Source organism: Salvelinus fontinalis, chromosome 19 (genome assembly GCF_029448725.1).
Source record: "Salvelinus fontinalis isolate EN_2023a chromosome 19, ASM2944872v1, whole genome shotgun sequence".
Classification (NCBI taxonomy): Eukaryota; Metazoa; Chordata; class Actinopteri; order Salmoniformes; family Salmonidae; genus Salvelinus; species Salvelinus fontinalis.
The window spans coordinates 14,348,336-14,365,000 of record NC_074683.1 but is presented as its reverse complement, the minus strand read 5'-3'; the positions used below and the strand labels follow the sequence as shown (position 1 = coordinate 14,365,000).

Genomic DNA, 16,665 nt, shown 5'->3' with positions numbered 1-16,665 from the left:
ACAAGGACTTTAATGTTTGAATTCAGGATATCTTGTTCTGAGCTGTGTTTGTCTGTGCAAGTTCATTGGAGGGATAGTTGAAACATTTCAGAATAAAGCATCAGCGGCTTGATCAGGTTTTCGATTTCATGACAGCAGGAATAAAAAAAAAAAATTTTTTCACCCAATTCTTTCAAAACCTTCACATAAAATCTGAAACTCTGCCGTTTTTTTCATTGTATCAAAGCGAGAAGTATGAGAATGAAAAATAAGTAATTACTGTACTTGAGCTATTATGTAGCCCAGCATACTATATGATGTGCACAGTTAATTGTATTACATTTGAAATGTATACGTATTCAATACTGCTTGAACATTAATTCATTAGCAATAGGTTTGCCACCAACAAGTACAATAGCATATATTCACCTCATTTGACACTGACGCTAAATCAATGGTTAAAGTGCCTGATTTTCCCCCAATCTTATTCCACCTGATTCTTCTTTGGGTGAAGCCATTTTTCTCTGGTGGAAACAATGGCATCATGTGCTAATTGGCAAGGAATCATAAGCCAGCCTCACAGTTACATGTAATTGTACTGATCTGCCATCCATTTGGTTCTTAGAGGACATTCGTCGAGTGTGGTAGAATGAAATAACCAGACCATCTGTTGCATTAATGCACTGAAATTCTACACGGCTGCCTGGGTGTCAGCAGCCAGTCACAGCTGGTTAAGACTCCCTCATGCACAACATAATGTAGGTGAGGTAGGACAGGGGCAAGAAGGAAACATACAATCAAATCAGGTTGGAGAGAAAGAAATGCATGAAATTGAATGGATAATGTTGTGGATAGTGTTGCACTTTGAGATTGCAATTCATGTTGTTGAGACATATTCCCAATGATATTAGAAACACATTCATTCCTATATTATTAAACTGGTCATGACGTAGTTTAGATTATTCTTAGGGCATAAATAATTGTTGCAGTATTATTGTATATAATTTTTATTTGATGCACTACAGTAGGCATGTGCTTGTCTTTTGTTGATTTCTCTTCAACCAATTATATAACAATGTGTCATTCCGTTATCTCTTTCCTGTTGTTGTGTGTAACTCGTGTCATTGCCTGCATTCCCAAGATCCATCATGTGTTCTCCTTGTGTCTCAGGCTCCGGCTGCAAGATGCGAACATTGGACAGCGGCATTGGAACGTTCACCCTCCTTGATTCCTCCTCCTTCCTCCACTTCCTTCCCAAGTCCCCATCGGCCCGGGGTCACTCCCTCAGCCCACCCACTGTGCCCAGTTCCTCTAGTGCAGAGGTGTCGCTCTCCCCATTACCCAGGTGGAGAGTGCCTGGCGGCTCAAAGGACCATCCCTGCAGCCAATCAGAGCTTGTCAACTCCTCGTTTTCCGACACCACTGTGACCCTTGTCCAATCAGTGCCTTATCCCACTGTGGCCTTCCTTCAGCCCATCCAATCCCTGTCTGAGCCCCTTGTGACCTGTGCCAGTGTCTGTGATACTCAGAGCAGGCTGCCCAGACTAGCCTCAGGTAAAGCCCAGAGATATCTTGTCCAGAGATACGGTGTCTTCAGAAAGTATTCGTACACCTTGATTTATTCCACATTTTGTAGTGTTACAGCCTGAATTCAAAATTGATAAAAAATATTTTCTCTCACCCACCTACACACATTACCTTAATGACAAAGTTATAACGTGTTTTTAGAAATTGTAGCAAGGTTATTGAAAATTAAATGCAGAAATATCTAATTTACATAAGTATTCACACCCCTGAGTCAACTTTGTAGAAGCACCTTTGGCAGCGATTACAGCTGTGAGTCTTTCTGGGTAAGTCTAAGAGCTTTCCACACCTGGAATGTGCAACATTTGCCCATTTATTATTTTCAAAATTATTCAAGCTCTGTCAAAATTGGTTGTTGATCATTGCTAGACAACCATTTTCAGAACTTGCCATAGATTTTCAAGCAGATTTAAGGCAAAACTCTAACTATCTTCTTGGTAAGCAAATCCAGTGTAGATTTGGCCATGTGTTTTAGGTTATTGTCCTGTTGAAAGGTGAATTCATCTCCCAGTGTCTGGTGGAAAGCAGACTGAACCAGGTTTTCATCTAGGATTTTGCCTGTACTTAGCTCCATTCTGTTTATTTTTTTTATCCTGAAAAACTCCCCAGTCCTTAACGATTATAAACATACCCATAACATGATGCAGCCACCACTATGTTTGAACATATGTTTATTTATTTTTTACCAGGCAAGTCAGTTAAGAACAAATTATTATTTACAATGACGGCCTAGAGTGCTACTCAGTAATGTGGTGTATTGGATTTGCCCTAAACAGAACACTTTGTATTCAAGACAAAAGTTAATTGCTTTGCCACATTGTTTGCAGTATTACTTTAGTGTCTTGTTGCATGTTTTGGAAGATTTTTATTCTGTGCAAGCTTCCTTTTCACTCTGTCAATGAGTTTAGTACTATGGAGTAACTATAATGTTATCCTATCACAGCCATTAAACTCTGTGACTGTTTTAAAGTCCCCATTGGCCTCATGGTGAAATCCCTGACCAGTTTCCCTTCTCTCCGGCAACTGACTTAGGAAGGACGCCTGTTTATTTGTAGTGACTGGGTGTATTGATACACCATCCAAACTGTAATTAATAACATAACCATGTACAAAGGGATATTCAATGCGTTTCCCCCCTCCCTCCCGTACACCAAAAGTGCCCTCCTTTGCGAGGAATTGGACAACATCCCTGGTCTTTGTGTTTGAAATTCAGCGCTTGACTGAGGGACCTTACAGATAATTGTATGTGTGGGGTACAGAGATGAGGTAGTCATTCAAAAATCATGTTAAACACTTCTTGCACACAGAGTCCATGCAACTTATGTGATTTTGAGCACATGTTTACTTCTGAACTTATTTAGGCTTGCCCTAACAAAGGTGTTGAATACTTACTTAGCTTTTAATTTTGTAAAATTTTAGAAAAGCATAATTCCACTTTGACATTATGGCCATTGTGTGTACGGCAGTGACAAATTGTAATTTAAAGCAACTTTTAATTATGTCAGTCACACAAAATGTGGGGGGAAAAAATCAAGGGGTGTGAATTCTTTGAGCATTAACAGAGGATTCGATTTGGAGCTAATCAAATCTCACTTAGGGGACCCAAAATGCTAGAGCCGGCCCTGGTTAAAATGCTGGTTGTAGTGCGTGTTTCAATGGAAGGCAGTATCAAGGGATAATATCATGCCACATACAATCACAATAGGTTAATCATTATCTCAATATTGACGGAAGTATTATTGAAGTGTGCCTGGGGACTTCAACGTCCCGTCATGCCTGCATTATGACTTTTATGGCACTGGGGTGCCAGTAAAATAGAAATAGGGTCCTATAAAAGGCAATAACTCTATGTAAATATAGTCCGGGAGGCGACAGTGATCTGTTATTACTACAACTAAAGCCAGCATCAAGGCAGATGATCACCTTTTCAATGAGCAGAGAGGAGAGGCTTGCTCAGATTAATATGCAAATGTTTGCCCCAGTTTAGACTCTGCCGAATAGACACAAAATGATCCTGTCACGAGAGATGTATTTCACAGAAATAAATAATATCGGCAGTAATTTAAATTCATACCTCATTGCAGAGAGGGTGATCAGTTGGCCCAGACTGCTGTATTTTTTTGGTTGGCACAATTTCTGAGGTGGGGCGTACTGTCAACTGGAAAAACAAAACAAAATCACCAATGTTAAGTGATGACCGTGTCTTAAGACGGGACACTAGCAAACCTTTTTGATTATCCAAACTCCAGATTCAGTGAAAGAGGCTCTAGATGTTTTCTTCTACAACTGTCTTGCTCTCCTGTTACTGTGTGCAATTCAACAGAACGTATTCCCTTAACCTATTTTCTGCACGAGGTTCATTGTGTGTGTAATGACACTCGACAGTGCCATGACAATAATCATTTTTCGCAACAGCAAGGATTGTTTGTCAGATTTGGTTTGAAACAAAAAGGTTTGTGCTCAAACAAATAGAGGTGCTGCAGAAACATGTCTAACTACTGGGAATGGATGTAAGGCACAACACTCTTCATATATCAAGGGATTTAATTTAAAGTAACAAACTGTAACTTAATGTAAAAAAAAAAAAACTTTTTATCCATGGAGTGTCACAATTGACCAAATTCGTATGCACTGCAGATGCTGTAAACCTGAGGTTGTAAAACCAAGGTAACTTGACACTGCTGTTATAATGCGGTCTTAGAACTTAAAACAGTGCTCTCTCAGCTACTGCTCTTTTTCTCCTTTTCTCAGCAGGTAGAATGACATGATCGTGACAGAATGACCAGGATGACTACTTAGAAACCATCAGCAGTGAGTTTTTAAATTTATTTTTATGATTGTTGCTTTTATTGGTAGGTGGAATGTAAACAACAAGATTTAACCATTTTAAATCAAAGACAACCCCTGCTAAGAGCCAACAGAGAGAGCAGTCGCTACTCCAGTCTAAGTACTGTTAGAACCGGTTTTATATCCAATTAATTGATTATAGCAATCAAGTAATGCAAAGTAATTTTCTGAATAAAATAAAAGTCTCTTAAATCCGCTGTAGTTGATCAACCATAGGTATGCACTTACGGGAGTGGATATGTAAAAGGTTGGGTTCTGTGGAGCCAGTTTAAATACAAAATTACACACAACAAATCAAATGTGGGATAATGAGCTCCGAATCCATTGGCAAACCATGCATAAGGCCTGATGAAGTGCGTGAGTCATGGTTGATAATGGAAGTGTCTGCCTATTGCAAACATCACATTTGTTAATGAAAGCAGATGTTAAAATCCAATGAATAAGCACTATGCTCAAGAGGCCTCATTCTGTATTTTATTAGGAACCTGAAATCTCTCTTCACGTACATAAAAAAAAAAAAATGCTTAATGCTTAAAAGGATTTCTATTTCTTTTCATGGTTTCCACAAATGGCCCATCCGGTCATGTTCTATAATGAATCAAGGCTTTCCGATATGATGGTCACTCCAAGTTTTTTCGTAATCTAGAGATTAATAAGAATTGTCTTGTGAAAAGTATTCACAATGGTTGACATGTCAATCAATCATACAATTTATGTTAATTGTAAAACATGTCCAAGGCATATTTTGTAATCCTTCACAGCATAAGAGAATGTCTTGTACATTCATTTTTGTTTTGGTGGATATCAAATACAGATGGAATTGATCATTTTTTCCAAGAAAGTTCAAGTAGTGTTATCTGTTTTGAAATAGGTGGGGTTGTTTGGTTTGAGAATGCAAACTCTTTAACAAATGAGTGGGTCACTATCAATCAATTTAGTCTGAAAGGTATTATATTGTTTCCTGGTTGCATTCGACCACCACCATAACAGCTCTCTTGGTTATTTCTCTTCAATTCCCTTGCCAAATTGGAGCATGGTGAGTCATTTAAAAATGTCCTGTGCATTTATAGTTATAGACTGGGGCCAGCCTGATGTCTCTGTCGGGATTGAGAATATTGACCATCACAATACAACCCCACAGGTCTAAGCTATTTGTCAAGCCTCTAACTATCCTATTTCACTGAATGTCCCCTGGAAGATTGATAACAGACAGCAGGACAGAATTACCATAAATCTACTCTGTGTATTCCAGTGGGTCACTTTAAAAGTCACATGTATTGATTGGAATATCAGCAACAGTTAGTATTTTGTTTAGTTTTTATTTTACTTTTATTTATTTAGGAGAAACATCTGAGCTAAAGGGTTGAGCTGCTGCTTTCAAGGAGTGGGACACTAATCCGGACGCTTATAAGAAATCCCACTTTGCCCTCAGACGAACCATCAAAAAGGCAAAGCGTCTATACTGGTCTAAGATTGAATTCTACTGCACCGGCGCCGACACTCGTCGGCTGTGGCAGGGCTTAAACTGTAACGGACTACAAAAGGGAAAGCCAGCCGTGAGCTGCCCAGTGATGCAAGCCTACCAGACGAGCTAAATGCCTTTTACGCTCGCTTTGTGGCAAGCAACACTGAAGCATGCATGAGAGCACCAGCTGTTCCAGACTTTGTGATCACGCTCTCCGTAGATGATGTGAGTCAGACCTTTTAACAGGTCAACATTCCCAAAGCCGCGGGGCCAGACGGTCCACATCCTGGTAATCCAACTGGCAAATCTCTTCACTGACATTTTCAACCGCTCCCTGTCGGAGTCTGGAATACATACATGTTTCAAATAGACTACCCATAGTCCGTGTTCCCAAGAAAGCGAAGGTAACCTGCCTAAATGGTTACCGGCCCGTAGGACTCACGTCGGTAGCCATGAAGTGCTTTGAAAGGCTGGTCATGGGTCACATCAAGACCATCATGCCAGAAACCCTAGACCCACTCCAAATCGCATACCGCCCCAACGGATCCACAGATGACAATCTCAATCGCACTCCACACTGCCCTTTCCCACAATGACAAAAGGAACACCCATGTGAGAATGCTGCTCATTGACTACATTTACATTTAAGTCATTTAGCAGACGCTCTTATCCAGAGCGACTTACAAATTGGTGCATTCACCTTATGATATCCAGTGGAACAACCACTTTACAATAGTGCATCTAAATCTTTTAAGGGGGGGGGGGGGGGTTAGAAGGATTACTTTATCCTATCCTAGGTATTCCATAAAGAGGTGGGGTTTCAGGTGTCTCCGGAAGGTGGTGATTGACTCCGCTGACCTGGCGTCGTGAGGGAGTTTGTTCCACCATTGGGGTGCCAGAGCAGCAAGCAGTTTTGACTGGGCTGAGCGGGAACTGTACTTCCTCAGAGGTAGGGAGGCGAGCAGGCCAGAGGTGGATGAACGCAGTGCCCTTGTTTGGGTGTAGGGCCTGATCAGAGCCTGAAGGTACGGAGGTGCCGTTCCCCTCACAGCTCCGTAGGCAAGCACCATGGTCTTGTAGCGGATGCAAGCTTCAACTGGAAGCCAGTGGAGAGAGCGGAGGAGCGGGGTGACGTGAGTGAACTTGGGAAGGTTGAACACCAGACGGGCTGCGGCGTTCTGGATGAGTTGTAGGGGTTTAATGGCACAGGCAGGGAGCCCAGCCAGCAGCGAGTTGCAGTAATCCAGACGGGAGATGACAAGTGCCTGGATTAGGACCTGCGCCGCTTCCTGTGTGAGGCAGGGTCGTACTCTGCGAATGTTGTAGAGCATGAACCTACAGGAACGGGTCACCGCCTTGATGTTAGTTGAGAACGACAGGGTGTTGTCCAGGATCACGCCAAGGTTCTTAGCACTCTGGGAGGAGGACACAATGGAGTTGTCAACCGTGATGGCGAGATCATGGAACGGGCAGTCCTTCCCCGGGAGGAAGAGCAGCTCCGTCTTGCCGAGGTTCAGCTTGAGGTGGTGATCCGTCATCCACACTGATATGTCTGCCAGACATGCAGAGATGCGATTCGCCACCTGGTTATCAGAAGGGGGAAAGGAGAAGATTAATTGTGTGTCGTCTGCATAGCAATGATAGGAGAGACCATGTGAGGATATGACAGAGCCAAGTGACTTGGTGTTTAGCGAGAATAGGAGAGGGCCTAGAACAGAGCCCTGGGGGACACCAGTGGTGAGAGCACGTGGTGCGGAGACAGATTCTCGCCACGCCACCTGGTAGGAGCGACCTGTCAGGTAGGACGCAATCCAAGCGTGGGCCGCGCCGGAGATGCCCAACTCGGAGAGGGTGGAGAGGAGGATCTGATGGTTCACAGTATCAAAGGCAGCCGATAGGTCTAGAAGGATGAGAGCAGAGGAGAGACAGTTAGCTTTAGCAGTGCGGAGCGCCTCCGTGACACAGAGAAGAGCAGTCTCAGTTGAATGACTAGTCTTGAAACCTGACTGATTTGGATCAAGAAGGTCATTCTGAGAGAGATAGCAGAAGAGCTGGCCAAGGACGGCACGTTCAAGAGTTTTGGAGAGAAAAGAAAGAAGGGATACTGGTCTGTAGTTGTTGACATCGGAGGGATCTAGTGTAGGTTTTTTCAGAAGGGGTGCAACTATCGCTCTCTTGAAGACGGAAGGGACGTAGCCAGCAGTCAAGGATGAGTTGATGAGCGAGGTGAGGTAAGGAAGAAGGTCTCCGGAAATGGTCTGGAGAAGACAGGAGGGGATAGGGTCAAGCGGGCAGGTTGTTGGGCGGCCGGCCGTCACAAGACGCGAGATTTCATCTGGAGAGAGAGGGGAGAAAGAGGTCAAAGCACAGGGTAGGGCAGTGTGAGCAGAACCAGCGGTGTCGTTTGACTTAGCAAACGAGGATCGGATGTCGTCGACCTTCTTTTCAAAATGGTTGACGAAGTCATCCGCAGAGAGGGAGGAGGGGGGGAGGATTCAGGAGGGAGGAGAAGGTGGCAAAGAGCTCCCTAGGGTTAGAGGCAGATGCTTGGAATTTAGAGTGGTAGAAAGTGGCTTTAGCAGCAGAGACAGAAGAGGAAAATGTAGAGAGGAGGGAGTGAAAGGATGCCAGGTCCGCAGGGAGGCGAGTTTTCCTCATTTCCGCTCGGCTGCCCGGAGCCCTGTTCTGCCTTTTTAAGACTACAGCTCAGCGTTCAACACCATACTGCCCACAAAGCTCATCACTAAGCTCATCACTAAGCTAAGGACCCTGGGACTAAACACCTCCCTCTGCAACTGGATCCTGGACTTCCTGATGGGCTGACCCCAGGTGGTAAGGATAGGCAACAACACATCTGCCATGCGGATCACTCAACACTGGGGACTCTCAGGGGTGCGTGCTTAGTCCCCTCCTGTACTCCCTGTTCACCCCCGACTGTGTGGCCAAGCACGACTCCAACACCATCATTAAGTTTGCTGACGACAACAGTGGTAGGCCTAATCACCAACAACGATGAGACAGCCTATATGGAGGAGATCAAAGACCTGGCAGTGTGGTGCCAGGACAACAACATATCTCTCAATGTGAGCAAGACAAAGGAGCTGATCGTGAACTATAGGAAAAGGAGGGCCGAACAGGCCCCATTAACATCGACAGGACTGAAGTGGAGCGGGTCGAACGTTCCTTGGTGTCCACATCACCAACAAACTATCATGGTCCAAACACACCAAGACAGTTGTGAATAGGGCACGACATGCATGGGTCCCCAGATCCTCAAAATGTTCTACTGCACCATCGAGAGCATCCTGACCGGTTGCATCACTGCCTGGTATGGCAACTGCTCGGCATCTGACTGTAAGGCGCTACAGAGGGTAGTACTTTCGGCCCAGTACATCACTGGGGCCAAGCTTCCTGACATCCAGGACCTATATAGGTGGTGTCAGAGGAAGTCCCCAAAAATGTTCAAAGACTCCAGTCACCAAAGTCATAGACCGTTCTCTCTGCTACCGCACGGCAAGCGGTACCGGAGCGCCAAGTCTAGGACCAAAAGGCTCCTTAACAGCTTCTACACCCAAGCCAAGGCATACAGTCAGCCGTTTACATACCAAGTAGGCCACTTGGAAAACAGGCAGCACTTAAAGTACATGGCACTAGCTAGCAAAAAGATGGAACTTTACCACAACAGATAAAGACAAAAACAATTATTATACTTCTCACTAGTTCCTCCACCTCCTCCCTCCTTAATCCTCCACCCCTCCCCCTCCCTCTCTGCAGACAACTTTGTCAACCACTTTGAAAAAAGGTTGACAACATCTGCTACTCATTCACTAAGCCTATTGAGTGCACTGGTCTCACTCACACAGAACTACCCTACACCCTACAGCCTACACCTTCTCCCCCCTCTCTCCAGATGATATCCTGTAACTAGTGAGGCCTGGCCGCCCGACAACCTGCCCCCCCAACCTTCTCCCATTCCTCACTTCCCTCATCAACTCATTCCTGACCCCTGTGACTTCAAAATGTCCCGAGTTGCTCCCCTCCTCAAGAAACCAACACTAGACTTATCTGACGTCAAAAACGATAGACCTGTATCCCTTCTTTCTTTTCCTTCCAAAACACTTGAGCGTGCTGTCTCTTATCAACTTTCTCATTGTCTCTCTCAGAACGATCTTCTTGACCCTAACCAGTCAGGCTTCAAGACGGGTCACTCAACCGAGACCGCTCTTCTCTGTGTCACGGAGGCTCTCCGGACTATCAAAGCTGATTTTCTCTCCTCTGTTTTCATCCTCCTAGATCTATCCACTGCCTTTGACATTTTGAACCATCAGATCCTCCTCTCTACCCTCTAAGGGCTGGGCGTCTCAGGCTATGCACACTCTTGGATTGCATTCTATCTGACAGGCTGCTCCTACCAGGTGACGTGGAGAGGATAGTTATCTGCAAACATCAAAGCAGTGACTCAGTCCTATAGGTTCATGCTCTACAACATCTGTAGAGTACGACCCTACCTCACACAGGAAGCGGCAGAGGTCCTAATTCAAGCACTTATCCTCACCCGTCTGGACTACTGTTGGCTAGGCTCCCCGCTTGTGCCATAAAACCCTTGCATTTTGTCCAGAACGCAGCAGCTCGCCTGGTTTTCAACCTTCCCAAGTTCTCTAATGTCACCCTGCTCCTCCACACTCCACTGGCTATCAGTTGAAGCTTGCATCCACTTGAAGACCATGGTGCTTACCTACAGAACAGCCTACATTCAGGCTATGCTCAAACCCTACACCCCAACCTGAGCACTCTGTTCTGCCACCCCTACGGGAGGGTCGCTACATAAGAACGAATCCAGGTGGTGAGTCACAAATTATACAGTTTCACTTTGCTCACTGAGCTCTTCTATGCGGATGAGCCCTTTGCTATCTGGGTCCATCTCTCAAAAACACTGTCCTACTTCCTTGAGCTCTGCCCGTCGGCTACTTTTGGAATCGAACTTTGTTAAACATTTAATTAATATAAGACAATGGTTGTTGTTCAAAATGTTTGCAAGAAGAAGAAAAAAATCGTACTTTTTTTTATTTTACATGTCATTTCCACCACACCCATATTTTTAGGTACATTTGTATATTATGTATAATTTATATTTGATTTGTTTTAGATATTGAAATCATATGGTTGTTATCATAATCTCAAAAAAAGGTTGGGTGGAAATATCTTATTTTTCACGATAAATAAATGTTTTCAGCTGTCACAAAGGCAAGTTTATCCATTCAGGGGTCGTACTGAATTATTAAAATTAAGAAAACCTTAAAAATCCCTAAAAATATTATTCAATACAAGTTCATGTACAAATGTATAAGAAATGTTATAAATTAATTGTATGATATTTAATTTTAAACTATAATGGATGTTTAATGACGTGATGGAAATAACATTTGTCTATGGCTGTCTGAGAAAAATTACACAAATATATACATTCCTGAATAGTACGATCGCAGCCATTATCAGACAAATCTAAAACAATTATAATACTGGTAAAATGGTTTCAATAAGTTTTCATTTCTGAGATGTTGCAGGGCCAAAGTAGCCAAAGTTGCAGAATCACCGACACACTGTTTTATACTATTACTGAACTGCTCATATGAACAGTTTCTACCTTATGTCTTGTTTTAATAGCAGCAGAAAAGTTTTAAAAAATGCTTTAAACACCCTTCACTGTACCGTAGTTTGCTGAAAGGTTAGATATTCAACAATGGCCCGACGACTGATACAAGTTATGTTCTTGGCACCTTTATCTGTCAGAAAACTTGTGTGCAGGAAATTGAAGTTTACATGAAGTGTGGCTTCTGCATCGTTTTTCTGTATAGGTAGCTTTTTTTACGAGACGAATTCAGGAAGAGGGTGTGTGTGAGACATGTTTTTTTCTCATCACTCCAGGCAAATTTCAAAACTCTGTTCCCGGTAGGCCTGAAAGTATCTTTGCAATGTCCTGGTCCCAATGTCAAATTAGAATATTATCAAGTTTTTATTTTATACAATGCCATAGTTATTGTCTTCCTATTCAAATACGGCCTTTATTGAAGCATACTGTAATTAGCAAAGCCATAGTGGTTTGCTACCTGTATTTAGCAGGGGTTGGAACCAACATTATTTTCCAATCATTTCGTTCTGAACAGAATTTTTTTTTTTTCATTCCGTAATGAAATTGATAATTTTTTTAATTAGCTCGACATTAAATTACTTCACCTCTCAGTACAGGTAGAGCAGCTTGCTATGCAGGGGGCAACCTATAGTTGTTTTAGCCTAGGCAGTCGATTGAATTTTTGTTCTGTAACAGTATAGGTCACTTTCGTTCCCAGTTTTAGTTTCTGTATATCGAAAAATGACATTCTTTTACAGTTTTCGGTTCTGTTCCCTGAACCAGTTCCAACCCCTGGTATTGAGTAAGGAAGCCCTTTGTGGAGCCTTAACAATAAGTTTAGTACTTTGGTGTGTAGATTAGCTAAGTGCATAATGGTTTTCTCATTCGGGTGTACCATTAGTGGTCTCTTCACAGTATTAATAGTAATGTAGGATTGGTGATGATTAGGTACAAGGGATTTTGCTGGTCACGTCACATGCAAGGGAAAACTCTGGGCCCTATATACAGCTGTATTTAAATAAAAAATGAACAATCTTTATTTCAGTCCTCTAGGTCCCCACTTTGACCCAATGATTGGCATGATGATTAGCATTATTAGTATATATTTAACAGCCAAAGGCAAGACCTGATCCATCTGTGCTCCTACAAAATCTACCCTTGAAACCAACTAAATAGTCCGGCAAAGAGACATTGTTGCTCAAATTTTATTGATCATTCAGAAAGGGGTGATTTAGAACACATTAGCATGTTTCACCTTTCCTCAAATCCCCCCCCCCCCCCAACTCTCAGTGAAATCATAATATGAGCGAAAATGACTTCATTTTATGGCTTTGGCTTTGAATGTTACATTCCAACACGTTGGCAGCTGCAGAGCGACAGGTCTCAAACATTTTGCTGAGCTCATATTCGTTCAATTGCAAGTCATTCATGCCATTTGCAATGAAAATCCTCCACTGTCCATACGGCTGAAACACTAAGGTTTGATGTACTGCCAAAATCAACTTTTGTTTAATTACTAGGAAAGTTGACCAAGTTTTACTTTCTGCCCAACAGCAGTGGGTGAGCAACGTTTGCGGATTTTCATACTGAAACAATAGAATTTGCATTTGTTGTGTAACACAGATGTTGATTTTCCCCACTGTATCATCTAATCATCTTTTCCTCTTCCATTTCAGACTAAATGATCAAACTAAATGTGCAGCATCGTGGGGAGAGGGATAGAGAGGGCAATCAGCAGCCATGTAACCTAAAGGAGAGAGTCATGATTACAATGGCTCATGAGTCAGACAAATACCTACCTATACCATCCTGGCTCCACCAAGGCTCAAATCATGGCTCATCGAAAAGCAACACGGTGTCAGTGAACTATGGGTGCTCGCTGAAAACCTGTGATAATGGATCAACCTCTGAATCATGTCTTTATTCTGTGTTTTGAATTTTGGAATAAAACTGCCAATTACAATGTGTTAGGGTAACATATGAAGGCTACTAGAAGCCTGAAAGCTGCCCATTTCTGTCTGATGGGCTTCTATCCACAGTAAATACCTGAAGTGTTAAGATCAGCATGCCATTGATTTAGTCACGGGCAATAGTCATGGTCTGCTGTAGTTGACACACATTAGCCTCATCAGTAGCTTTACCAGTTAGCTCACACTTAGCTACTGTACTGTAGCTGACTAATTGCTCCTTATTCTGTCAATTTACATGTAGATGGATGGCTTGGGAAGAAGGTCCCCATGAGCTTCTCTCTTTCAGGGTTTTTATTAAAGGGATAGTTCACCCAAATTACAAAATCACATACCTTGTAAGCAGTCATTGGCCAAGGGAAGGCAGCAATCCATGCTTTGGTTTTACTTACAGTGTAAGGAAAGGAACATGTAATTTGCGTGAACTATCCCTTTAACAGTTTGCAACACAATACAGACTGACTAGCTCCAGTACAAATAATTACCTAGGTTCTGTGCTGGGCAATATGTACTGTCAACTGATGCTTCAGTTCACAGCAAACAACTTCAAGGCTCTCTGATTTGGATAATAAGCCACCAATCATAGAAGTAAAGTGTAGGCGGGATCTCTACTTATAACTGTACATCAGTAGATGTAGTACATTCAGCCTCAAACCGTATGAACAAGTAAATATAAAAGCAGGTTAACTTTGTATTTATCAAGCACTTTGTATTACGTGTTACACATTCCTGAACTTGTGTATAGTCATGTAGGCCTCTGATCTCAGTTATACATAAGCTCAACATGAATATTGCTATGCAGTTTGCTCAGGGAAATGCAATTACTCATTTAGGAAATATTTATTAATATATGGAAGTTATTAGCAGGTGTTCAATTCAACCCCAACACGTTTGTAATGTACACACACACGAAAATCTAGTTTCACCTAATTATTATCAAGTATCTGATTCCACAGCTTTTTTTTGGTTTACTTAACTTTTCAATCAGTGTTACCTGAACGTAACATTTTTAGTTGGCCCAAACATATGCAAATGTTTTTGTCAATCATATGTTCATTCAATTAGAAATTATTATTTTGGCATCTTACCAACAAAAAAAGTCTGTGGAAGCACACACACACACACACACACACACACACACACACACACACACACACACACACACACACACACACACACACACACACACACACACACACACACACACACACACACACACACACACACACACACACACACACACACACACACACACACACACACACACACAGTTCTTTTAACATACAATGTTTTCAACTTACTGTCATTATTAGGAGAGTGAAGTATTGTTTCTTTTGGCTCTATACTTCAGAAGTTTGCATTTTAAAACCAAACACTGAGGTTAAAGTTCGGACAGTCAGCTGTAATTTAACGATATTTTTTATCCATGAACCGTTTAGAAATTACACCACTTTTGGTACATAGTCCTCGTATTTTAGAGCAAAAGTATTGCGACGAATTCACGTATGTGTATTAAAGTAGTGAAAAAGTGAAGTATTTGGTTCCATATTCATAGCATGCAATGACTACATCAAGCTTGTGACCCCTCACATTTGTTGGATGCACTTGCTGTTTCTTTTGGTTGTGTTTCAGATTATTACGTGTCACTTATTGTAAATAATAATAGAAAATGTTTCTAAAAACTTCTACATGACTGTGGATGATACCATGATTACGGCTAATCCGGAATGTATCGTGAATAATGATGATTGACAAAGTTACATATGCACAAATATCATACCCCCACAAAAATTATAACCTCCCCTTATTGTAATGGTCTGTTAGTCGTACACAAGAAAAACTATTTTATTAATCATACTGATTAAGGAATAACATTAAGACAGAGTAATATGCCCTACCAACATTTGACAACGATACAGAAACACCTCAAATAAGTAAATAAGTAAATTAAATTAATGATGAGAGAATAGTCAGATTAAATGATAACTGACACAAACATGATGGCGTAGCAGGAATATCGGAATGCCATGTGGAATAATAGTTCATGTATAAATGAACATGCACTATGTAAGCATGTGCAGTGCATTCAGAAAGTATTCAGACCCCTTGACTTTTTCCACATTTTGTTACAGCCTTATTCTAAAATGCATAAAAATAAATCCCCTTATCAATCTACACTCAATACCCCATAATGACAAAGCAAAAACATGTTTTTAGGAATGTTTGCAAAATTATTACAAACAAAAACTTGAACTTGAAGCGCTGTTGGCAGCGATTACAGCCTTGAGTCTTCTTGGGAATGACGCTACAAGCTCGGCACAGCTGTATTTGGGGAGTTTCTCCCATTCTTCTCTGCAGATCCTCTCAAGCTTTGTCAGGTTGGATGGGGAGTGTCGCTGCACAGACATTTTCAGGTCTCCAGAAATGTTTGATCGGGTTTCAGTCCGGGCTCTGGCTGGGCCACTCAAGGACATTCAGAGCCACTCCTGTATTGTCTTGGTTTCTCCCATCTCTACAGAGGAACTCTGGAGCTCTGTCAGAGTAACCATCGGGTTCTTGGTCACCTCCCCGACCAAGGCCCTTCTCCCCCGATTGCTCAGATTGGCCGGGCAGCCAGGTCTAGGAAGAGTCTTGGTGGTTCCAAACGTCTTCCATTTAAGAATGATGGAGGCCACTGTGTTCTTTGGGGACCTTCAATGCTGCACAAGTATGTTGGTACCATTCCCCAGATCTGTGCCTCAACACAATCCTGTCTCAGAGCTCTACTGGAAAATTCCTTTGACCTCATGACTTGGTTTTGTTCTGACATGCAATGTCAATTGTGGGACCTTATATAGACAGGCGCGTGCCTTTCCAAATGATGTCCAATCAATTGAATTTACCGCAATTGGATTCCAAGTTGTAGAAACATCTCAAGGATGATCAACGGAAACAGGCTGCATCTGAGGTCAATTTCGAGTCTCATAGCAAAGTGTCTGAATACTTCTGTAAATAAGGTATTTGCAAACATTCTAAAAACCTGTTTTGTCATTATGGGGTATTGTGTGTAGATTTCCGAATGCATTGTACGTCAATGTGTCAAATATGTAAGTTGAAATATGTTAAAGGTACTGTGTGTGTGTGTGTAACTAGTTCCACCGCCTTTTTTTAGATAAGATGCCAAAATAATAATTTCTAGTTGAATGAACATATGA

At 42.1% G+C, this 16,665-nt stretch overlaps 1 protein-coding gene across 2 annotated transcripts in view; it reads left to right on the top strand.

Moving 5' to 3' along the window:
- The window catches only part of LOC129816411 (nck-associated protein 5-like), a 111,295-nt gene extending 97,828 nt beyond the window's left edge, over positions 1–13,467 (top strand). Inside the window, exons 12-14 of one of the 2 annotated variants that reach the window (XM_055870869.1) lie at positions 1,150–1,533; positions 4,315–4,374; positions 13,181–13,467. In XM_055870869.1, coding sequence (XP_055726844.1) covers positions 1,150–1,533; positions 4,315–4,331 — 401 coding nt within the window. In that variant the 3' untranslated portion in view covers positions 4,332–4,374; positions 13,181–13,467. The other variant, XM_055870868.1, reaches the window with a different exon arrangement.
- Positions 13,468–16,665: the final 3,198 nt, after the last annotated feature.